Source organism: Uloborus diversus, chromosome 8, assembly GCF_026930045.1.
Source record: "Uloborus diversus isolate 005 chromosome 8, Udiv.v.3.1, whole genome shotgun sequence".
NCBI classification, from domain to species: Eukaryota; Metazoa; Arthropoda; class Arachnida; order Araneae; family Uloboridae; genus Uloborus; species Uloborus diversus.
This window is the reverse complement of record NC_072738.1, coordinates 144,418,457-144,444,835: the sequence shown is the minus strand read 5'-3', so window position 1 is coordinate 144,444,835 and position 26,379 is coordinate 144,418,457. Positions and strand designations below refer to the sequence as shown.

At 31.3% G+C, this 26,379-nt stretch overlaps 1 protein-coding gene across 1 annotated transcript in view; it reads left to right on the top strand.

The window, feature by feature from the left end:
• LOC129228656 (NCK-interacting protein with SH3 domain-like) overlaps positions 1-26,161 on the top strand; it is a 30,500-nt gene extending 4,339 nt beyond the window's left edge. Inside the window, 11 exon segments of the mRNA XM_054863340.1 lie at positions 883-983; positions 9,790-9,827; positions 13,490-13,609; positions 16,955-17,382; positions 18,753-18,914; positions 19,410-19,496; positions 20,587-20,725; positions 20,832-20,912; positions 21,304-21,522; positions 24,282-24,454; positions 25,970-26,161. Coding sequence (XP_054719315.1) covers positions 883-983; positions 9,790-9,827; positions 13,490-13,609; positions 16,955-17,382; positions 18,753-18,914; positions 19,410-19,496; positions 20,587-20,725; positions 20,832-20,912; positions 21,304-21,522; positions 24,282-24,454; positions 25,970-26,161 — 1,740 coding nt within the window.
• The last annotated feature ends 218 nt before the right edge of the window (positions 26,162-26,379 follow it).

Genomic DNA, 26,379 nt, shown 5'->3' with positions numbered 1-26,379 from the left:
AAGTCGGGTCTAGCTACGCCACTGGTTGTACCGGCCCACCTCGTCTCCAAAAATTTACAATGTGACCTTCAAGTGAACAAGTTTGGAGACCCCTGCTCTAGTGAAGTATCAAAATGTACTGATTAACAATGACTAAACTTATTAAAGATTTGCATTACCAAGTTGCAGAATGGTTTCTAGTGCCACGGAACAAGAAAAGTTGGACAAAGGACTGCACCATTTCCTGTGTCTCTGAAATGGTTTTTCGTACATATGCCCTTTTTTATGAAGGTGGAAATAGAGTCAAAAGGTCAAACAAAATGGTGTGAAAAGTTTTAGGTAGGTTTTCTGAGCTTCTCAGGACTTATATTTGCTGAAACCTTCGAGCTCTAGTATGAAAGTGACAGTAAGCTTCTTCAAATCATTCCTATTCTAACCCTGAAATAATGAACGGCGTGAGAAATTTTTGGAAACATTCCTCGAGTTGCTTTGAGACAATAAACTCCGTTTTTTCCAGAAAAATTATATTTGTCCTTCGAAAAATATTCGACGTAACAAGGTTTTGATTAAAAACTCTTCGACATAAGAATGACTAATAACATTAGATAAATATGCAAAATCAAGGGGGAAAATAATTTTTTGTCATATCAAGATTTTTGAGATATCTAAGTTCAAGATATCGAGCATATACTGTATATGGATATCATATAAGGATTTAATTATGTTTTATATGAAATCAATCAAATGTAACTATCAAAAGTATAATTTTGGTGTCTGGAATTTCAGAAGTTTTTCTCGGAGAAACCTGGAAATCTCAGTGAATCTGACTTTACCAAAAATTTCAGTAAATGTATACTGTTTAGTTGGTACTTTAATTAAAAAAAAAAAACTATTTTGTTTCAGATACCAAATCATGAACTTTTATGGATTATTGATGATTTGTTGGAAAAACTTCATTCAGATTCTACTAATAGTACTTCCAAACTTACCAGAGATGTGCTAAAGTGAGTTTGCTTATTTATGTAAAGATATACTATTTAGGCAATCAGCAATATACAAATGTATAATCTTAGGCAGTCTGGTGGAGGAGTCACTTGACCCTCCCCTCCCCTGGATGTTAAAAACATACGTAATTATGCATTTTTGCATGTATTTTGATGTTATTTTCCTATAAAATACATTGAGTTTATACACATGGAAAAGTTCGAAATGACGGTTCTTAGTTAATGGCCATACAACAAAAAATTCCATTAGAATGCATTAATATGATTTTTTTCATCTTCAATTGGAATAAAATAGAAAGTCAGATTTTTAAATGTTCTTTTTAAGTTTTGTTCGGAAATTTTTTTTAATTTAAAGAAAAACAATTCACTTCAAAATGTTTTGAAAATTTTGTGTTGCTCTCCAGCTTTGGACTTTGTTTTTCTGAAATTTTCCAGTCTTCATGATAATATGCAGTATTTGTAAGAGAAACATACAAATTTTTTGAGGTAATTCGAAAAAATGCTCATTTTTTCACATTGCCAAAATCTGTTTTTTAAAAATGGCAGGAAAATTGAGCAAACTTTTTTCTGTTTTTCTAGTTTCTTGGATCCTGAATTAAAGGTTCTGCTTTATATTAGATTATGTAGATAATAAAGCGCAGAGAAAGTTATTTATTTATGTATTAGAGTTTTGGAAAAATATCTTTACTTTTTGACCTAGATTAAACCTAAATCTAATCTTCATCTAAAACAAAGAACAACTTTAAAGTTTCACAAGTACAGGGCTCCCAAATGGTCCGGTTTTCCCGCCAAAGTCCGTTTTTTAGGGTAAGTCCACTTTAGACCGCTTTTTAGCATTTTGGTCCGATTAGTCTACTTTTATATTGTTTTTACTTAAAAATCAGATTTTAAAAGTTTTCCACTACTTTAAAAGATACTGTACACCCAAACGTGGCCGCGGCGCCTTAACCTGACTTTCCCGTACTACAGTAGAGTCTTGAAAATCCGAGGTACAGTAGAACCACGATTATTTGAGCTTCGATTAACCGAGGTTTCTGTTAATCAAGCCGATAATGAAGTCTATTTTTCAAAAAATAACGTGAATTTAATCAAATGAGGAATTTTCAATTTGAGAATAAAAATATTTTCTGGAATATTTTCTGTGTTTTTAATGCATCTTTCAATATTTAACTTGGAATGGCTAAAAGAATTCGATTGACTTTTTAAACGTACTACAAGTTATTTTTTATTTTTGCTTTTAAACTGTAAAACATTACTTTTTATGTGTCCATCTTTTATGAATATTCAGTCGTATTTTTAGTCAATACAATTTACGATTCTGACAAGTTTTTATATAAAGTTTCTATTAACCAAGAATTCCGACATCCGAGGCTCGAGCATTCTCAATTAGCTCAGAGCTTTAGAATGGCTTATTTTTCGTTTAATTTTCATTAACAAAGGAATTAGTGTGGAAACCATGACAACATTGAATTTACTCGGACTTCGCGGAGAACTGCTTCTTGCGTTTGAAATTTCAATTCCTTTTGCATCTTGTAAATATTTTTGATGTTTATGACAGTAGGAAGTTATTTTGACATATACTACTTTAGATTAGCTTATTTTTCGTTTAATTTCAATAATTAACGAAGTACTTACTTTGGAAACCATAGCAACATTGAACTTACTCGGACTTCGCGCAAAATGAGTTTTAGTGTTTGAAATTTCAATCTTTTTGCATCATGAAAATATTAAAATATTTTGCCCAATAGAAGTTATTTTCACAAATGCTACCTTAGATTAGCATGTTTTATGTTTAATGTAGTAGAAAATAAATAAATTTATTTTATGGGAAATATGTCAAAATTTGAACTTGGTTCGTGAAAATTTGCTTATCTGAGCTTTCAATCCTTTGGCATCTAATAAATATTTTTATATTTTTGGCAATTTAAAGTTGTTTTGACATGCTACATTAGATTAACTCGTTTTAATTTTTATTTAAATAACTAAAAAATTAATAATTTTTTGTTTTAAATTCGAATTTCTAGTTTTGCAAACTTAATTTTAATTATTATTAGCTTACTTTCGGTTATTACTGTTTTTTTTTATAGGGGGAGGGTATTAAATGTAAACAATAGAGTGCATAACATTTTAACTTAGTGTTTGTATTTGAAACAAAGTTGAATTATAAAATTTTATAAAGTTGAATTTATGTACATCATTTTATTGTCATGATGCCTGTTAAAGAGGGGAATTAGTCCCCCCCCCCGGTAAAAGTTCAAAGAACTCATGGCAATCATTGAGTTTTTTTTTTTTTTTTTTAATCTAAGCTTTATGATTCTTGAAAATATACTTTGAATATGAAAATTGGAAAACTAAGCCTCATGTGATCTGCTTCTCTTTGTGATTAAGCATTTCAGACATTTTTTAGGAAAACTTTCAATGCAGTAGTAGATCTTTTATCAAAGTGTCTCTTGTAGAAAAAGCAGTTTGTTTTCCTATACTTTTTATATTACTTTCTGTTATTTATATGTTAGCATTAAATGAAATCTGCACGTAATATTTACAGTACAAATTTAGGATAGTACCTTGAAAAATATTTTTTTACTCTTGAAAAATGCTTAATTTTTTTCTCCCTGAAGAGTATGAACCCTGTGATAAGTTTAAATTTAAAATCCAAACATAAAATAATTTTATTATAAACTCAGTTGTAGCTTTGTTGAAAATCAAAACAATATTTTTTAGGTTTCAGTGTGAGTCATGGGGAAATGCAAATTTCTCAGCAAGTAGTTAGATAAAACTGATGAAGATGGGAACAAAATTAGAGACTAGGGAAAACAACAAGAGAATAACGTGTTTTTGTTTGGTGTATGATAATGCTATTAAAAAGCATTACATGTCAGAAAAAACATAAAAATAAGTTTAAATAAAGATGAAGCGCAGCTTCATCTCTCCTTCAGTGAGACTACCAGCATCTCTGGTTCAAGTCAACTTAAGTGCTGAACTAAAAGCCCCCCCCCCCCCATCCAAATATTTGTGTAAATAATATTATTCAATGGATAAAAAGATCAGTTTCATAGGGGATAAAGGAATTATATCATTACTAGCAAAAATACCCGGCGTGGCCTGGGTCAGTAATAATTATGAGAAACAATCCTTACTTGCATTTGTTTTCTGTTATAAATGAAAGAATTTAAAACACATTTTTTGAAGTGATTAAAAATCTAGCTTCTTCCTTACTTTTAAAACTAAAATAGAAATACTTACTAAGAACAAAATAGTATTGACTTAGAAACGAAAGCACGATATTTAAGCATATAAAAATTTCCAAAATATGAAATCAATCTCCTCATGTTTGAAAAGCTTTATCTGCTAATATTTTTTTAGCATGGAGTCTAAAACCTTCTCTGTATGGCTATTGAAGTATAAAGCGTTTAAAGAAATGTAGCCGCCCGTAATTCCCTTAACATTTGCTTTAGTTATTTTGGGAAATTTCAATCATTGTGGGCTCTTGGTGCGATTTTACCAAATTTGCAGGAATTGCTTTGGGATACCTTCGATAATGCTCCCCCTCCTTTCCTTTCTTTGTAAAACGATATGTTACTAATTTTTGTTACTGAGATACTTCTAGTCACCGTAACATGGAGCTAAACATTTTCATCCAAAATGTCTCCAAAATGAGTAGTAAAATTTGGCGATTGTTTGAAAATGTGCAAAAAGAAAAATTTATGGAAGTTTTTGTGCTCTTTAATGGATTTGCCTAATTTAGTTTATGGTGGATTATTTTACATCTTGAGAAAAGTTTTAAAGATTCTTTCTATGGCGATATTTTGTTTACATGGTAAAGCTGAGAAACATTGGCTTCAAAAACAGCGACAGTTGAAAAAATTGCCAAATGTACTTGCATAAGCTACTGAAATCTTTGCAAAGAGTTTGGCGAGATTTCTACTGGTAGATTGGATAATGAGTAAGTGTCTGATCAGCACAAATAATAAAAACAGAACAATAATTTCTTTAAAGTTCCATTTAAATGGAAAATAATCAGCCAAATCCATTTATTATCAGCCAATCTTGTGAAAAAACGTTACTTTAAGATTTGACTTGAGAAAAGCCTCGAACAGTCACATGAAACGCAAAAATTTTGAACAGTAAAACAATTCTAACTATCAACTGGGAGTTGAGATGATACTCTAAATCGCCCAATCCAAAAAAAGTGGACATGAGGATAAAAATTCAAATTTCATTCAATATGGGTGAAATTTTGCATACACACTGTTAAAAGTATACTATTTCATATTTTATTGAAAAAAAATTTCATTTATGTCATTAACATTCTTATTTTAATTACTAAAGTGGAACTATATCAGTGCAAACTAGACTGCACCAAAACTGCTTATGTTGCATGGTCTATTACAGCTGAACAAATAATTCTAGAAATCTATAAAGTTTCACACATAATCTGACATTCATTAGCAACAGTTTTTTCCTGAAGAGAAATTTCTACTAATCTTCACTACAAAAGGTAAGCATATTTAATTATTCTTAATTATTGTGTCACACCCCGCAACAAAAAAATGCATTTATATTTCCACAGAAAAATTTATTTGCCTAAAAGTTTTGAAACTTTGTATTCTAAAATAGTTTACTAAAGCACTTTGAATAACAAACAGAAAAAAAATTAATTAATGTTTTAATTGGAGTTATTAAGCGTTGCGGGTGTGACGTGTTCCTGTTGCGGGTGTGACATTTAGTTAAAGTCACACCCGCAACATCTTTTTAAATTAAACACAAATGTAATTCTGGAATGCATGTAGATGACAGCACTAATGTTTTAACCTTTGACCTAACCTTTGGCCTTTGACTTATTTGTCTAGACACCAGTTAATTCAAAATTAATATCTTTAGAGCATGTGCAGTTGATTTATCGAGTTTGGTATTCTATATTATTGGTTCCCTTAAGAAACATTTTTGTATTTCTTGAATTATAATTAAGGCAACTATTCAATAATGTAACATTTTTTTTTTTTAAAATATTGTTTTGGTTTTTTAAAGTTTTATTTATCTTTTTTAATATGTATAAAAATGTATAATTTTGCTTTCAGCATTTGACTTTTTCCCCCCTTTACTTTTTAAAACAAATAATGTAATATTAGGGACAGATTATTTTTTACTTCAAATTCAAAATAAATATAAAGAAATAATAAAAATAGTAATAAAACTTTTATTAAAATCTTTATTCAAAAAAACTTTGTATAAAATTCTGTCAGTTAAAGTTTTAAATGAATCAAAACTTAATGTTTTTAATTTCATTTGGGGTTAAAAAATTCAAAGAACTTAAAAAAAAAAAAAAAAAAAAAAAAAAAACATGTTCAACAATGTATTTTGGGACTTGTAGTGCTATATTTATTCACTTTACACATTTTTTTTTTTTTTTGCAGAAGAATGAACAGCACTGAAAGATTCCGAAATTATCGTAAAAAGATGAAAGAAAACTCGGCTAAATACTCGGAATATTTTCTAAAAGAAAGGGAAAGAAACAAAGCAAGAATAGAAATTACGAAGAAACTACTTTAAAAAATTACATCTGTGGCCATGAAAAAAAAGAAAATGTAGAGGCAAAACCAGAATGAGAGGCAGAGAAAGTGTAGAGAGAGAGAAAGAAATCTTCGACAAAAGGGGCCACACCATCTCCAGCTGTAGAAGCAGAGTCGATGGCAATTTTTTGAAGAGCTCAAACCTTTGGTAATGCAATCCATAGACAGGTACAATCTTCTGTTAATGTCATACAACCATAAAGACTACAACATTAAAATTGCGTGGTCATACTTTGCAAGGACTCATGGATAAGCAGCTAGCTGTGGATGGTGTTGGTGCGGTAACAAAAAAAAAAAAAAAACGTGTCACTTGCCGTTCTACAGCGTAGAGCAACAGTCAATTCTGCATCGGATTTTGCTATTTGAGCAGAAAAGGTTCTTAAAAAAATCAGAGTACTTTATTCTGCGGAGAGCGACATCACAAAAGATGTTGCAAAAATGCTTCACGCACGCTGCTGCCTTGTACAAAGCTATACCAAACTTACAATCAGTAACACCATGTTGTACCGATCGATATGGGTACAATTCAAGTGGCAGGCACTAACTGCAGAAAGTGCACTGAAGATAGTTTCATTGCTGCCTCAGTCGGAAACGATCTCCCTTGGCAATATAAATGCTATTGGAGATTTTGTAGAATTAGTTTTGTTTAATACCTCAAAAAAAAGAAAAAAAAAAGGTCAAATCAAGCAAATAGATGGAGAAGACATACAAGTAGAATACTTGGAAAAAAAAAAAACCTTCAGAACATGTATACATCTGGCCCAATCAGTCAGACATATCATGGGAGAAACAGAACATTGTAATAAGAAAACTAACACCCCCTGAAATCATCAATTCTAGATTGGAAATGAGATTTATGTAAAAAAAAATTCCTTAGTTATTTGCAATTTCTCTTATTTATTACTGTGCTAATCATAAAATGTCTGATTGATAACTATTTGTGTATGTTGTTATTTTATTGGCCACACAAGTCACACCCGCAACGGCAACTTTGAATATTTTTTACAGTGAAACTAATTGAGTGAGTATCTAAATTTTTGTATAGAATAATTAGTTAAGTATTACTGTCTAACATAAAAAAAAACCAGTTCGATCAGTTGATATAATTCACAGAGTTTTGAATGTTTTGATCGCAAGGTGAAAATGCATGTCCTTTTTATGTCACACCCGCAACAGGTAGAAATTAATTTTTTAAAAAATAAATAAAATATCAATCAACTTGCAAATTGGCATCAATGTACCTGCAAGTGATCTTTATTGAAAAATATAAAAATTGAAACCTATACTCTAAAATATTTTTGCTGATGACTAATTTAGTTAGTGTAAATGTCACACCCGCAACTTTGGATTGGGCGAAATAATGAATTGGGTTGAGGAAAGCCTTCGAACATGGAAAAAAGAGCTCATAACTCGTTTTTCATACAACTTAGAACTTTTTAACAAATGCCATCTTCAGCAGAAAAATAAGCGCTTTCGATGGACACATAATTTTAATATGTGCAAGTATTTTTTCACCGTCATATTGGGGCATTTATGCGAAAATTTGGACTAATTAAAATAAAAAAGGAACTATCAATCGGATTTTTTTCGAACTGGTCTACAAACCTCCCCAGTACCGAAAAGAACAAACAGTGAAAGTTTCAGCCAAATCTGCCGGGTAGTTTCCGAGATCTTAGGGAACAAATTTACCAAACTCCATTTTTATATATATAGATTATACAATTTAGCTCAGCCTTTTGATGCTTCCCTTGGTTTAACTATGTGTGGTCCTCCCAAAGTCCTTTTTTTGATCCTAATTGGTCCTCTTTAGTACCCTTTTTGATTGAAAATGGTCCTCTTTTACCCTTTTCTGAAGCTAAAATGTGTTGGGAGCCCTGCAAGTAGCACCAAGGATTACTGATATGTGTTTCAGTGCTACTAGTTTCCTTTTTTCAGTGACAGACACCCCCCCCCCCCCAAAAAAAAAAAAAACCTAGTAGATATGGAAAGTTATGCAACAAAAGGGATTCCTCATAACTCTAACCTGCATCCTTACAAGTCTAATTAATCAGTTATGCAATTTTAATATTTATTTGTTTTTAATTTATGGTGTAAGGTTAACCATTTCATTTCTCCTTCAAAACATGTTTGTTTCATTTTTTTTTCTTTTAAAACAAAATTTTAGCTGTGGTGTTTTTTTTTTTTTTTTTTTAATTTGAAAAAAAAAAAAAAAAACTTTAATTACTCTTTTAAGCATAAATTTTTGTGTAAAATATAGTAATACAAGACTTTTTTTAGGGTGTTATCAGTTCAAAGAACAGAACTTCTGAGTTCCACCAATGTTTTGAAAAATGGCCATGAAGGTAATATAATTATATACATTATATTTTAAAGTAGTTTCTCATGAATGTCATAGTTAAAAGAGTGTATGTTAAAAATATATCTCATTGATGTAGCCAAGAAACCCATTAAAAACAAATGTATAGTATTCAGATTTCAAACCTATATTTATATACATTTTGTGAGGATTATAGACTGTGGCTGATCGATAAAACTGTATGTCTAAAAATATCCGTAAGGTTTCCTTAAAATTACAATAGACGAAATTTTGTTGGCACCATTTTCTTAAAAGATATTTCTTTATTTTTATTTATTTATATTTGTTATGTAAATTCTATCATGTGTTTATAATGTTCACATTTAATTTTAAAGCATGATCTAAGGCTGGGTTTTCCAAACATTATACGTGGCAGACCCCTTTCTTCGACCAATTTTTAATGCTGACCCCTGTTATCAGAATGTATAGACACTTTTAGCTTCTAGTTAATAGAATTTAATTAAATTAACCAGTACTAATTAGAGGAAAATTATTTAAAAACATTTGGTAATTAGTTGACAATAGATAACACAAGGATTAAAATTCAAAACTGAACTTTGAATTTACAAGAGGTGAGGTTGGCACAATTTTAATATATTGAGTTTAATTTTGGTATCTGGAGTTGACTATCAGGCTCAGAATCTACACAGCTTCAATATTTAGTTTTAGCAGCACTATGGGTTGAAATTCCAGATTTTTATAGATAGTGGTACAGAGAAGAACACATATTGCTTTTACAACAAGTGGTTGGTATTTTTTTATTTTCCAAACAAAACCAAAAATGAATGATGAGGGTTAGTATTCTGGAAGTTAGATTTTAAGGTGCAGCCTGTAGTTATGTCTATCCCCGGTAGCAGAAACTGCGAGACTTGTGTCGCAGATTTTTCAGCGACGTGCAGACAATTTTATAAAAGAATAAAAAGAAAAAAATAAATAAATAAAAGAAAAATAAATAAATAAAACTTGGCAAAGATTGTTTAGAGATCGTTTTTTGGCCGGAAAGGCAATGGATGCTTTCAGCATTTCAGCTAGAAACATAGTCGCCATATTTGGTCATTCACAAGATCGAAGTAGATAAGATGCTTAAGTGCCTAAGTTTTCAAAAACAAAGCAGAATTGGATGTTTTATTTAACTGCAAACTAAGGAAAATAACTTAAAATGTGCCGCAAATCGTTTTTTTTTTTTAAATTTTTATTTTTTAAAGTAATTTTCTTGAGAAATAAAAAGTTTTATATTTAAAATTTCACCTTATCTTCATTGCTTTGGATGCAAAAGTGCTAAAAACTTTTCAACTAAAATGTATTCTCATGAGGATTTTTATTTTTAAATTTTTTTTTGCAACAAATTCAAAAATTTATATCTTAATTTTCGGCGTAGTCGCCATGTTTGGTCATTCCCAAGATGTTGGTACGCAAGACACTTTAAGTGCCTACGTTTTCATAAACGGAATTGGATGTTCATTGCAATGCAAACTGTTGAAAATCATACAAAATGTGCTATTTTTTTCGTATAATTTTTAATTGTTTTGTAAAGTGCAAAATTTTATCTTAGAATAATATCTTTTCTTCATTGCTTTAGAGGCTAATGTGCTAAAAACTGACTATTTCATCTAAATCGTAGTTTTTTAAGGATTTTGAATTTATTTCTACATTTATGTAACAAATTCAAAAATCTAATTAGAATCATGCATTTTTCGCGTAGACGCCATGTTTGGTCATTCCCAAGATGGAAATAGACGAGACTATTACTTGCCTAAGTTTCCAAAAACAGAATTTGATGTTTGCCTCAATACAAAACAAACTATTGAAGATTACATAAAATGTACAATAAATCATGTTTCTTTTTAAATGATTTTCATAAAAAATGTGAATTATTATTATTTGTGCTATTGCATTTGCTGTGGAAGCTTTGCTATAAACTAAAACATTGATCTAAAATGCAGTTTCCTGCAACTTCTCATTAATTATTTAACTTATTTATTCATTTTTTGAAAAAAAAATTTTCAAAAACGTATTTTAACTTAAATTTTCCACATTTAAATAAATATGTATTGAATAATTGCTTTTCATAGTGTACAGAGTTCTATTTGTTTTTATGAAAGTAGTGAAAACTGCCCCACCCCCCCTTTTTTTTATACTTTAAAACTAGGCGACAGTGGTGGCCACTAAGTTTTTCAGGTCTAACGGCCACTGCCCAGTTGGAAAATTTCTGAGTCTTGATCTTTACTTGTGTATTTTATGAAAACTCCAAAAAAAAAAAAAAACGGATAATAATGCTGCAGATTATTTTCAACTGCCCAAAATAGTATCGCAGACTGGCTAGAAAGTTTCTGCTACTGGGTGTTTATCAAACATTCATAGCCATATGAGGATAAACTGCATGGTTTGCCAAAGCAAAAAATGGCTCAATCACCTATCTTGCAGCATTGTATCTCTAGATATTGCGAAGTAGTGCTCAAAGACAACTTCACACTTTGAAAGTGAAAATTCTGTTTTTCAAATGCAAAAGAATTATTGAAATATAAATTAACGTTTTTCAACAATTTTTCTTCAAGGTTTGTGGCAGACACCCTCATAAGGGTCGACGGACCCTCAATTGTTCTGCTGACCAGTTTTGAAAGCCCTGATCTAAAACATACCTATACAATAAGCTTTGAAATTTTAAGTACCTCACTCACTGTACTGGTTGGGATTCTAGATACTTAGATTCAGGGCCGGATTTAGGGGAGGGCAGGCGGGGCTACTGCCCCGGGGCCTCCACAACAAAGGGGCCCCCACAGTAAATTTTTTACAAAATATTCTAACTTTCACAGGTCGAAAATATCGGATATATACAAATATATCAAAATATTCGGATATATATCAATGTATCGGATATTTTCAAAAATATGATGTTTTTTTTCGAACTCTGATTAGGGTCTCCACTCTTTCGTTGCCTTGGAGCCTCCACACTTCCAAATCAGGCCCTGCTTAGATTGCACTCAGAAGATGGGAATTTCAGATTCTCCCCAGAGAATGTGTTTTGGCATAAATGTTTAGGAATTAAGAATTATTTTTAAGGCACACATTGGCATGCAATAAATGACTCTAATACGCAAACATGGCTTTTCTCTCCAAGCTGTAAAATTCTTATCAAAGTTCATGAGATAAATATCAGGTTTCTTGTGACATTTGGTGCACTTTGCTTCGCAGTTTTCACATCTTTTTGTGTAAAGTGTTTAGCATTTGATATTTGTCTTAGTTAATTCGTAACATACTTGTATCTATTTTTAGACATCTAATGCCTCTTGATACAACCGCTTGTGAAATACTTAAAAATAATAAAAGAGTTTCAAACATTTTTACTTCCTTTTACAAAAAAGGAAGTATTGTATTCGCAAAAAAAATTTCACGCAAAAATCGGCCTTAATTTCCATTTTACTCACCCCCAAATGAATGTTGAGTTTTTTTTCGACCCGACCACATGTACATATGTACCTAAGAACGTATAGACGCCCGAAATATCCATTTTGAACTTTCCCGAGTTAATTACAACAAGTTTTCTCGTGACGTCTGTATGTACGTATGTATGTGTGTATGTGTGTCGCATAACTCAAGAGCGGTATGTCCTAAAAAGTTTAAATTTGGTACGTAGGCTCCTAGTGGGGTCTAGTTGTACACCTTCCATTTTGGTTTCATTCGGGTGTTTCTAAAGGGGTCTTTTGCACCTTTTTGGGGGGAATTCATTGTTAATTTCGATGCAAACTCAAGTGGTGTTATAATTTGGCGGACACTTGGCAATATATTGTGAGTCTTTTAATCGCCAAGTTTTGTCACCAACTTGGCGACAAATTTTGCTTTTCTTTTTTTTTAAATCTGGTTTCAATGTGGCCATTGTTGGTGATATTTAGAGAGTTAGAGAGGGAATCACATTAAAATTGCATAAATAGGGAAATAACATTAAATTGAGGTAAAAGGAAGTCATGTGATGCACACAACAGCTCATTATTGAAAATTTTTGCACGTATGCTATGCACATGCGGTGCAGCAAGCGAGTGCTCGAGCCAGTGCCCAAGTGTATAATGTCCAATTGTCTTCATATTATTACTTATGCTTTATAATACTTCTTACCAGTATATCTGTGTTTTCTGAGTAAAGCGCGTCAATTCTAGTAGCAGGGATCCAAGTCGTCCTACATTTACCATAAATCCTATATTTTTCAAAAAAAGGTCAAAAACCATCCTATATTTCCTATAAATCCTATATTTCTAAAAAAAAAAATCCTATATTTTTGGTACCCCAGAGGAACTCTACACCTTATGCATAACAAGTTATGTGACCGTTCATTGAAAGTTATGCCATACCTCTTGAAAAAACAAGCTCTTAAAAGGAAAACTAGTGAAAATTTACGAAGAGGAAAAATGAAAGAGGGTGTGTAAGTTGAGAAAACATTTTTTTTTTGTGGATACACCCTAATGTGCATCAATGACGAAGTTATTCCTGAGAATGTAGCAGATAACCCCGTCAATATGCATTGGAATTTTATCTTTAACCTGAAGGATGAAAAGCTGCACTAACCTGATTTGATTAAACTTGTTAAGGCTGTCCTGAATTTCTCTTATGGCCAAAAGGAGAGAGGCTTAATGAAAGAATTGTGGCTAGTGACAAACCAAACATGAGTTTAGACACAATTGTTGTCTCTCATAGTGATAAAAGACTTGGTAAAACACTGGAAAATATTTATGTAAGTTCTAAAAAATTACACCGTTGTGCAAAGCAGCACACTTGAAATATAAGGAACAGAAAGAAAAAAAAAAACTCTGAAAGAAATAAGAAGGAAAAATATAAAATCTCTAAAGTAAATGATATAACAACAAAATGTTCTTGAGATAAACTGAAAGGATTTAAGGAAAGCATTAATTCAGCTGAGGTAATGAGAGATGAGGGGAATACGAAATTAAACATTAGGACTCAAATGTAAATGCATGATTGACATTGAGGCTGGGCAAGCCGTAATAGACGCTGTTAATGAAAAATTTAAAAACTGCTTTAAAAAAGTCACGCAGTTCTATGTAATTTGTTGCTAAACCATTTTGATTTTTTATTAAAATAAATTGTTATTTCCCATAATATTATCAGTTTTTATTTCTTTTTTATGTGTGAGAAATTTAAATTTTCATATTCGGACAGTATAGAATCAATATGGTGTGTCTAACAATTTTTGTATACATACTTTTTTATCAGTGGCACTAAAAGATGTATCAAAAAGACTTTTATGAAGTGTATGCAAAATTTAATCATTTTTTTGGCGTCCTATAAAACCTATATTTTTTCAAAATATGTCCTATATTTTTTTTCAAAAAATGTCCTATATTTTGTCAGTTGGTCACTTTGATCCCTGTAGTAGCAGAAACAAATATGTGATACAAAAAATGTTAATTACAAAAATACATTACAAATTCATAATAGCAACACGTTAAGAAAAAAACAAATAATGACTGAAACTGGAGTCAAAAATATGCAGCATTATAAAATACTACTAAAATACCTCCAAATTTAGAGTTTTTAGAAAGAAATATTGCATTTAATTTAACAGCTCATTTATAAATGAATTCGTTCATTAGCAGCAAAATATTCTATTACAGAATCGAAAAACTTGTTGGGTGAGTTGTTTCAAAAAGAGTATATTCTAGGGGTATATTTCTAATAATAATAGGTTAAGCACAAATAACAATAGAGGGGGGGGGGAGCCTATGTGGCGCAGACTCAGACATTGAAATTTTTAGCAGTATGGAGCTTTAAAGGTTTTTATACTCATTCGGAAGGTGCACCTGCGCCACCACTTATAGGGTTAGGAAACCTATCTAAAGTATTTGCATGAAAGATCAGCATTCCAGGATAGAGAACAGCTCATCCATCTTGGAATAATAAATGCTACAGCTACCAAGAGCCATCGCCTATTTCTATATTGAAGACAAAAACATCCGTCATCAAAATGAGAACAGCAAGCTGAAGCACAATTAAAAAAGACCAAATATTTTTTTTTAAAGGTAGGAAGAACTTAAAACAAATCTTAGTCTAAAAATCGTTATCTTTTATCAAAAGGTTGTTTAAAACTATTCAAAATACAAAAAAAAAAAAGTTTAAAAAAAGCCTAGAAGACAGACGATTTTTTCAAGCCAGTCACTTTCAAAAAAAAGCCAAATTACTCCAATTTGGCTCAAAATAAGCCAATCTGGCAAATCTGCTTCCTCATGCAAGGAACAGCTTGCTTGGTTTTGAATCTGAAGAAGCGCCAACAGTGGTCTCTTATTATTGGATAGGAGTGGTAGCGTCACTGTGTTGTCATGGCAACATCTTTTCATTTCTTGCCATGCATGGGCTGCAGGGTGGATTTCTCTTTCCTTGCCTGGGGATACGATTTCCCTGGAATTTGCCATTAGAACTACTACTAGATGTTTTTTTTTAACTTATTTTCAGTGAAAGAAAAAAGAAAAATTTATAATTCATCCCAGTAAGCAAAATATCTTGCCTAAGTATTGCATAAAGGTTGACATGCAAGAAAAATCATCTTGCATTAATGCTGCCTCAATATTGTTGTGTTACTCCATTTATGCTGTCAGCAGGCTGCCACAATATTGACTGACAAGGTGTATGCAGCATAATATCAGGAAAATATCAATATAGGCTGCTTTTGTAATATTGCATATGTATTGATATGACAGGAAAATGTCAGGATACATTGACATGACAGTATGAAATCAGCACGTTTGCAAGGTGTTTTATCCATTTATTTATCTGTATTATTTTCACTTTAAACTCGAGAATTAAATTTCATTCTTTAATTATTTCTGTTATTCTTCAAGATAGTTTTCTAGCCTAAAAATATTTTCTTAAAGCTGACATCTGATCGGAAATTCATATAAAGGTATTAATAGTACTCGCAATTTAATTTAAAAAATAGAAGTTTCTTCGTTTTGCGTAATACTTGACTTATTTTTTAAATTCATGCTTCTAATTGTATTATAAAGACATAAAATGCCTAGTTAGGAATAATTACGGAAGTTTTTTTAACACATTTAAGAGTAAAGGTAGCAAAATAATAAATAAATAAATAAATACAACAAAGTACGTTTTCAAATGGATGTCAGCATTGAAAATATCCCATGGACAAAACATATGAATTTATCTTAAAGAATAACATAAATAACCATTGAATAAAATTAATCTTACCCGAGATTGAAGTGATAATACGAAATTCTGGGTTTCATGTCCTTTGTTTCAAAGCCTAGGGACGAAAAAAGTTATTTTCGGCCATTTCTAACATTGATCGCACATCGTCTGCAATATGACTTGTTTAGTATTATATTAATAAACAAATGCAGTTATCAGTCATTCATAAGTTTTTCCTAAAACAATACAATTCCACTCTAATAACTAAGCAACCAACTTAACAAAGCCTAAAGAATGCAACGCCACATGCAGCTCCTCTGAACCGACTGAATCGAAGGTCAAAGCAGGAAGATGTGCCAGCAATGCAAGGGACTCTGGGTAGAAAGAACTGTGCGCATGCGCAAGTATCAACAAAGGTCCACCTGTTCTATTGTGTACTAATTACCTTGACGGCGACAGCATGAAATCAATATCATCTTGACGGCATCAACATGTATGCAATGTTGTTATTGTAAGGTAATATCAATATTGATATTTTAAGATGAATGCAATGTTGCATACGTGTTGTTATTGCAATATTGCTTTTTAATATTTATGCGAGCTTTATGCAGTATGAAACACGTTAATATTGACGCCGTCAGTATAATATCAAGATCTGTCAAGGTTGATGCAAGAAATTTTGCTAGTAGGGATACTTCCTGTCAATGATGAGCATACAAATGAGAAATGAAAATTTATTTTTCGAGTGCCCTAGCTTTGCTTGGGCAGATCGCACATTACTGCACTTATGTAAATTGTTCATATTCAGGCTAAGAAATCTCCAAACCTTGATTAAAGTTTTTGCTGCTATTGTGTATTGTAAATACATTTGCTGAAGAACTTTTCTCTTTTAGATCCTGAAAAATGTGAAGAAAGTGACCACAAGAATTCATTTAGCTCCAAAAAGAAATCGGAAAGCTCAGTGCCAAATGATTCTGTTCATCAGAAAAGTGAAAATACATTGAATTTAGGACCAAATTCTGTAGTCAGCACAGTCAAAGAAGCATCCACTACAAAAAGCCATAAAATCATTGAATCTCAAAGTTGTGATAGCATTTTAAAAGTTGTCCATAGTTCTACGCAAACGGATGAAAATGATCTTAATGTTCCATCATGGTTAATACCTTCACTAATAGAAGGTGTTCGTCATAAAACTCAGCTAAGTCATGAAAATTCAAAAGTAGCTATTAATGTAATGTTAGATACATTTAAAGATGCACTTCCTCAATTTAATACGATGTGGAGTCAACTTAAAAGAACATTAAAAGATGAAGTAGCACAAGTATGTATTTTCAGGATTTGGAAATTTCTTTTTGTTTAAATAGATTATTACTTTTTCTATTTTAAGACTTTGATAAAATGCCATTATTTTATGTTTTATTTCTTTTTCATTGTGATTTTCAAAGTTCTCAATTATTTTCTTTTAACTTTCTATCACCTAAACTGTTTCTGTAAGAAAAGAAGGGGGAAAAAAGCTGTTTTCACAGTTCTCAAAATACAGTTAATTTATAAAAGTCATCCAAAATAAGTTAAATGACATTTTTTATTATATACAGAACTAGAACTTTTGACTTTTTTTTTCTGATTTTTCATTCTTGGTTTGGGTTTTTTGCATATTTCAAATGACTGAATGACTGTGCTTAAACTATTGTATTATAACTGTTAGAATTGGTCTTTAATTTTATAACCTTAAATGTGACAAAATAACAAAGTTATGAGAAAGTTAGCATTTTTTAACATGCTAGTTAGTGGACAAATAGCAAGTGGTCTGTTTCAACTTTTCTGGCATGCTGGCTGGTGTGGGAGTTAACGATTTTTTTTTTAAGTTAAAGGCTTGAAAGTTGTGTACATTTAAGAAACATTTATTTAATTTTTGACATGCTTGAAAGCAGTCCCAATATGATTAGATTTTTCATTAATGTTTATTATTGTAAAAAAATATGTATTTTAGTTTTTATATGTAAAACCCAAAATTTATGTATTTTAGAATTTATTGTATTAATATCTTAATATGATACACTGTGTACACATTTTTAATTTTTGTATATTACACTAAGTAATATACAAATATGAAAAAAAGAAGAAAAAAATCGAAATCCAACAACTGAAATTAGCTTGAGGAAGGAGACCTTTACTATGTTTGAACCATAAATTTAGTTATTTGGATCATTTAATAAGAATCATTTCATTGTTCAGGTTTAGCTGTTCTATTAACAAATATTTTTAAAATAAACTATGATGTGTTTTTTGTTTATTTATTTATTTATTTTTTATTTTTTGTATTTACTGCTTTTAAAAGTTTTAGTAGTTATGCATTTCAATGTTGACTGAATTCAAAATCTACGACAATAATCTGTTTATCATGGATGGTTAATATTTTCCACCTAAAACATCCAGTTGAATAATTTTTGTGAAATTTGAACCATATATATATATATATATATATATATATATATATATATATATATATATATATATATATATATGTAAAAAATATATGGGCTTGCTTTTTGCCATTAATTATTAGTGTTACTGTTTAATTCAGTAACAGTTCAGTGTTAATATTTCCAAAGATTTTTTTTTTTGGGGGGGGGGGGGGACAACACATCAGACAAAATTATGCTAAAATATGTTTCCCTTTTCCAATTTCAGGAAGATACTGATAATATTGTGCACAGTGAAGACAAAAGAAAACTCATGGACATCTTCAAACAGTTGTGGTATTGCAAAAATGATGAACAACAACGCAGCTGGCCTGTTCATGAAGATGAAGATCACATTAGCTCATTGTTGGTCGATTTAAATAATATACTGGTTTGTTAGGAATCTTCTCTTAGTCTAAACAGATTGAAGTAAATGCTTCAAATGAAACATATACAGTGAAATTCCGTTCAACGAATGCCAATACAACAAAATTTCTGTTTCAAGGAACTACATTTTCAGTCCCTATATAACTGCCATTACATTATTTGAATTCTATTACAACGAAATTCCTGTTACAACGAACAAAACTTGCAGTCCCTTGACGTTCGTTGTAACGAGATTTCACTGTACCTTCAAAATGTTTGTAATATGAATTTTGCATTTTGTTAAGTGTATTTGTTATTTTATTAAATGTAATTGTTATTTTATTAAGATGTTGTAAGTATGTGATTTCTAGTGAACCAGGATAAAACACATCTTGCTAACTAGAACAGTTTTCATATTTCTGTAATGCATGTTTTGATTGCCTTTTTCTTTCTAAGCTTTAAAAAGTAAAATTATGAAATTGTGTAAACATAGTTATCCTCACTTTTGTTTTATCTTTAGATGGACGCAAATCCTCGCATCAGTCGGGAAGTGGTTCAATGCCATGATTATGAGATGGTTAACTTATTAGCTACATATTACCAAATGGTAAGTAGTTCTGAAATGATTTCATTAGGGCTGTTCATATATATAAATGATGTCACACTTTTTTCAATATTTTTTGACCCCCCCCCCCCCCCCGCTGTTTATCACAAAGTGACACATTTCACCGTACCCTTTGGCACACATGTCATGTTATTTTTCATTAACATATTCCTATAAAAATGTGTGATATCACACTTTTTATTACCCCCTCCCCCTTATCACAAACTCCCAATTTCATGACCCCCCCATCCCCTGATGTCGGACATCATTTAAGGACAGCCCCTTAGTTCTGATTTTCATTCACGTGATTGATCGATTTTGATATTTGCTCTGAGTTTGGATTTAGCTGTAAGTTATTTTTTTCTCTGCTGATTCATGGCAAGTTATTTTGCTAAGACTTGATTAGTATTGTTATTATTACTAAGGGGCTTGACCCCCTGCTCGATTCACTCTCCAACCCCGTTGTCTACCTGGGATGGGTTACAATTGATGTTTTTAATGTTTTTTACCCCTAGATCTCCTGCATCCAACCATGGCCCTACTAGATGGTGCTGACGCTTAATAGGCCTTGACAATTTCTGACTTTTCTGTATTAAACTGATGGAACTATGATCCAATCACTCATGCATCCACCAATCAATATGAATGTTTCAAAGTTTGTTTATTTTTAATTGGCTGTCTCCCATTTGGACCGCAAGAGGCGCTGATAGGAACCCCTGCATCCACCAATCATTGGCAACGTAATGGAAACCTCTTTGTTGCCTTGAGTTTCAGCAATTGTCACGGCCAATAAGAATTAAGTAGGGCCATGATCCAACCGTACCAGTATTGACCTGCTAGACATTGCCACTCTGGAGGAGATAGGGTTACAGACATACAGAAATTAATAGTATAGATTATTATTGTTTGGTAATTAATGTATGTTAGTTCACTTTCCTTCTCATTTTGTTTTCAGGACTCATAATCATTAATTTAATGAAACCTTAATGATTAATGAAACAATTTTTAATGTAAAAAGTTTAATTAACTCTTCTGAATGTATTTAAAGAACCTTAATTGATGCTTATCTCTGCTTTTTTTTTTTTTTTTTCAGGAACCGAGGAAAGCATTAAGAATAAAAATGTTGCATGTTTTCTTAACGCTATGTGAATTAGATTTGACTGTAATAACTCATTTGTTGAATTCAGTTTTACCTATGGAATTAGCGAGAGACATTCAAGACAATTTTGAAGGTAACTTTTTGCCTCAATGCAAGTTTTTTAACTGTAATGTTTTTGACCAGTGAAAAGAGTTATGTATTTGGAAAAAATGTAAATTCTTATTGTTTTTCTGTTTTAGATGAAGAAAAAGTCCAAAATTCTGCCTGTCTGTTAGCTGTTATATTTAGCACTGGAGAAAGACCACCCACTGGTACATACGGTATGTATGTGTTTGCTGTGTTACTCAGAAGGAAAGACTTATTGACTATGTAGCTATTAAGTTTGTGGCATTTGTAAGTAATTTAATTAGAACTGAGCTTTGAGCAATTAGTATTTCTAATGCCTTAGTCACGAAATTTTAAATTATTATATAAACAATATTAAAAGATGGTACCATTAGTTAAAATTTTAATTATTTAAAAAAGCACTAAAACTTTAAATCAATGGTTAGGTATAAGTAGTAGTTTTTTTTTAAATTTTAAATAAAGAATTATCGTTTAGTTGCATTTAGCCTACTTTTTAGAGAGGGTTTTAACACAATATGTAATTAAAATTGCATTTTGTTACTTCGACAGTAAATCTATGATATTAAAATGTGCTTTTTGTTTCAGACTTTATTAATAAAAAGTTTTTGCACTTTTTATTTGAAAAATTTGAAGAGTTAGCCAAAGACGGGGAGGAAGACATTGCGGATAGTCTACTGAGCATTATACTTGCATTTAATATTCATTTCCAAGATGGTCAGTTGAATCTTGTTTTGGAAACATTAAAGGGACAACAGTGTGCTCAGTATTTGACAGAGAGACTAGTTTTTCTAATAAATAGAGAAGGTATGTTCCCATATTTTAATTTCTAGTAAATGCAGTTCAGAATTAAAAACATTTACATGTGCTCCTTTTCCCATGTGCCAAATTTTTCTAAGTTTTTACTGTAATTTATAGGGTAATTGAAGATTTTGTTGTACAAATTATTATGAATTAATTAGCTTCAACTTAAGAATAAAGGAATTAATTTAATGTAAATGGTGTTCAGTGGAGAATAATTAAAACTTTAAAAAACTACATTTTTTAAAACTTAATTTGGCCATAGTCTAAATTCTGAAGTTTTTAGTGCATTTTGGTATTTTGCAACTCTGTCAAATATTACAGTCGCAGTTATGAATTTGATGAAACTTAGTCTTTAGTGTGATTATTAAAGGGAAGAAATTGGTTTCTTATCTTACTAATAAAATATTTCTAAATGAGATGTTTTTTAAATAGAGTAATTTCGTTAGACAAATAGATGTTTTTTTTAAATATTATTGAAAATATTGCTGTCAAAAGTCAAAATTCTTTCTGCATAGATATTAGAGATGCACGGAGTAATCGGCAGTAATCAGTAATCGATCATAATTGGCCACATTGCCGATTACAGTAGAATTCCAATTATTCATAATCAATTGGAACCAGTACCCTTAAAGAAGATAAAAAATTTGGTCTGGATTTTTTACAAAAAAAGGATCTGATTTAATTAATAACTTGTTGAAAGGGTTAAAAAAAAGGTATTTTTAAAGAAATAGAGCTTTTGTTTGACCAAACAAAAAAGTAACATTTTTGCATGTTAAGTGCACTTAACAAGTGCTGTATATATTCGCATATAAGTAGAGAAATTTAGCTCAAAAAATGAGGTTAAAAGTTAGGGGGTTGACTAATGCGGGACTGAACTTCCAAAAATTATTCCCAAGCAATTCTTTAAAAAAAATACTCGAAAACGTGAACATTTTCCCAATTTTAGTCCAACTCTTTTAAGCAGATGCTATAGAAGTAAATACTTACACATTCTGCTATAATTTTACATGGTCTGACTGTGAAATAAAGACAAAATAGTTACAGTAAACGGCCGACTACGCGAAAAGTGCGGGAATCGCCGTATTCACGAATTGTCCTGATAGTCGCGAATGAATGCTCAGTTTTTTTCATAAAAATAATGTAATATGGCTGCACCGCAGAAATTTATTGGTATTTATTCAGAATAAAAGCAACAAGTAATAAAAATCGTAACAGCGAAATCGAACCCTTTACAATAGTCGCGATCGCAGAAGTGAACCCTTTTTGTGTAAAAGTGCAATAATCAGACATTTTTCAACATTTTCCTACGTTTTTTTAACGTTTATATTCAAAATTAGTGACAAAACGTTTCCAATTTTCTCAGAAACTAAGGGCTCGACTTATGCTCAGGTCTTCGATTTTCCCAATTTTCTTCCTAAAATTAGGGAGTCGACTTATACCCGAGTATATACGGTAGTATTGTATGTACATTCCGTACTTGCTTGCTGAATTGCTTACTTCTAACATTGCTTGCTGAATACCATGGTCGCAGTAAACTGTTTGACTAGCTTCATGGAAGGAATAGGACATAGATAGAATCATTACTTTGTAGCTCACAGTATGTTTCCATCTTTTCATTTTTTGGGTTGGAATTCTGGAACCGATTCAAATAGTTGGATTTCTACAGTAGAGCCAATCCATGGTTACGGTCTTGACGTTCACTCAACTTCAGTTGCTCAAATTTTATTCAGAAATACTGTTTAAGTTTTGATAAAAACAAGGAATGATAAAGTTCACATCCAACATAATTATCATCTAATATTAGTTAGCAATTATTAAGGGAAGTTGTATAAAATCTAGAAAATGTGTGGTTACGGGCGTGACACAAAAAATCTTTTTTTGCATATTTGCTACACAACCATTTCTACTCTTTTGCTGCATAAGCATTGACAAACAGACATTTACAAAGCACTATAATTTCTAACAGAGCTTGGAAGGAAATATAGGCTCTTTATAAGGCTAGGAAATACCTTATTATAGCTGTGTAGCTTGCCTATTTGATTGTTGGTGCATTATTGACATAGTAGTTTTTGCTTTGTGTTACATATTTGAAATTAAAAAAAAATATGATCAGAGAAAGTTCTTGCTGTTTTTACATTTTATTGCTTTCAGTGGTCTCTAGAGGCTTAGTTGTTTTACTTCAGTTTAATTTTCAGGAAATTTGATACAATGGCATGATCTTTCAGATTTGAACAACGAGTAAAGAAATTTATGTACATGTCAATTTATTTCAAAACTTTCTTAATTGTTATTATGCATTTAATTATGGTTTGATACTTTCAATGAGTAGTTTATGTTTCTCATGTTCAAAAAATTTTGTAGTAATCAGAAGTGTTTTTGATGTTATGAAGAAATAAATAAAAATATTGTTTAGTAAACAAAGTTGGTTTGTGAATTGCAGAACTTCTTTTATATACAGGGCGGTCATTCCAAGTTCGTCAGCTTGCGAGATCGAGATTTTCGCTCATGTGATCGGTTGCGATGTAGAAATGTTGCAAAGTAGTATTCTAATCTACTCAAAACTAGTCGCAAGCTAAGTTCTAGTACATTAGAATGCTACTTTGTGACATTTCTACATCACAACCGATCACGTGAGCGAAAATCTCGATCTCGCAAGCTGACGAGCTTGGAATGACCGCCCTGATCTGCTTTGCATTATAATGCGTAATATTTTTAAATTAAGTTATACAACCTGCAATTTGATACATAACACTAATTTTCAGATGATCCTACCAAAGCCTTATGTCCTGACGTAGAGAGCCCCAATGCCGTTTTGAAATTCATGATGGATTTCTTTTCCATTCCAACGTTAGTCGACCTGTTCTACTTAAATGATGTTAAAGTGTTGTTGGACATAATAGTGAGACAATTAAGTGACCTATTACCAGGAGAAAAGGTATGTGCATTCTTATACTCAAATTATATCTTCTTCCATTCTTTTTTTTTTTTTACAACATCTCATTTAAAATGACGCCCTTAGTTACCTCTAAGTTAATTTTTTTCAACCAGCAATTCTATTGCTTATGTTATAAATTCAAAGAGTTTTCAAACATATTTTTACTGTTTTTATTGATATGTTGAATTCGAAATATACATTTTAACTACCAACCTGTGGGATATGTTGATAGTTCATTTGTACTGATTCATGCGAGAACTTTGCTTACTTTTATTTTTGTTCATTTGAATCATATTTTATAGAGTCTCTTAGAGCAGTGCTTCTTAACCTGTAGCATGCATACAGTTTATGAAAACTAATATATACAGGAGCGCATCCAGAGGGGGGGGCAGGCCCTGTGCCCCCCCCCCAGAACGCTAATTTGAACAATTTTCAACGTGTTCCTTTTTTTTTTTTCTTTCCTTGAATGATCTTAAAAATATGAATAGTTTGGAGCTTTTCGTGATACAAATTCGTGTGCATTTTGATTTATTTCATTAATATAGTAATCAAAGTAATAACAAGTATTGATTTTCCATTTATTAATTTGAACATCTTACCGCCATACTGTTGCTTCAAGTACTTTAAAGTTTATTCTTAACGTGATTTCAATTCTGGTATAAGAACAATTAATGTTTTTGGAAGTTTTTGAATCAATTGCAAAACTCATACAATTTTAAGGAATTTTACTAAATAATATTAATAATAACAATAAATATATATTGATGTAAAGAGAGAGAGGGAGAACGCTGATAGAGTGTTGTGAAAAAAAATTGTGCCTTCCCCTAAAAATATTTTCTGGTTGCGCCCCTGAATGTATCATTTTATAAAGTAAGTTGGGGGTGCCTACCTAGGGAGGGGAAGGGGGTCATGACACAAACTGCGCCATTGAAAATTTTAGGACGGGGAATGTTTTGAGGGCTATTTTTCTCTTTCTTTGGAGGGGAGGAGTTCTTTCCTGGGGGGGGGGTAGCATTTAGGCGGTGCTCCCTTGCTCTAGGGAGAGGGGATGGGGCCCCTGATTAAGTGCCCCACATTAGGCCAACCTAAGGTTCAGGGTTCGGTCATTTATGATCCAATTGGCTCCAATTTTTCATCAGCTCCTATATTTTACTAAAAAGTTGTAATTTAAAAGGTAATGTGAGCAAAGTTTAAGTTTTTGATTTAAAAGGAGAACTGTCACTTGTGTGTGTGTGTGTGTGTGCCGTTTTCACGTACAATGACCATTTTGTATTTTAACATTAAAACGACAAAGATTCATTAGGATTCATTGTTAAAAATACGACACAGCAGGTACACATGCAAATTTTTCTTCCATGTGTTTAGCTCCTCCTGTAGCTTCCTAAATTCTCTCAATATGATCTAAATATTTATATGTTTTTCAAATTATATTAATTTGATAATGTGTTACCAAACGCAATGTATGAAATTGTGTTAAATATTTTAATTAACACTTAAATACTCTATTCTTTCTAGAAACGCTTAGAATATCTATGCCTTGTGAGGAATCTCGTTAGAAATTCCAACTACAGTGAACATATGCACCAAATCGAAGGTCTGCAGAAATGTTTCCGTACAATTTTAGGGCAAGAAGTTCCTGACGAAGCCGAAGCTGCTTTAGTTCTAGACATCTATAAGGAATTTCCTTCTTGGTTTCAAGAACAGTAGTATTTCATTGTTACATATCAAGCTATAAAAATCAAAGTAATGTCAGAAGTTACTTTTCAAATGTTATTGCTTATAAGATCCTATACCTTTAAAGTTTATTATATTGTTGTAGATTTAATGAGTCATATTTCTTCAGAACTATGTATTATTTTGGACAACTCCATCCTAACAGATGTATCAATTGTTGTGCACCCTACAAAAACTTTAAATATGTTAAA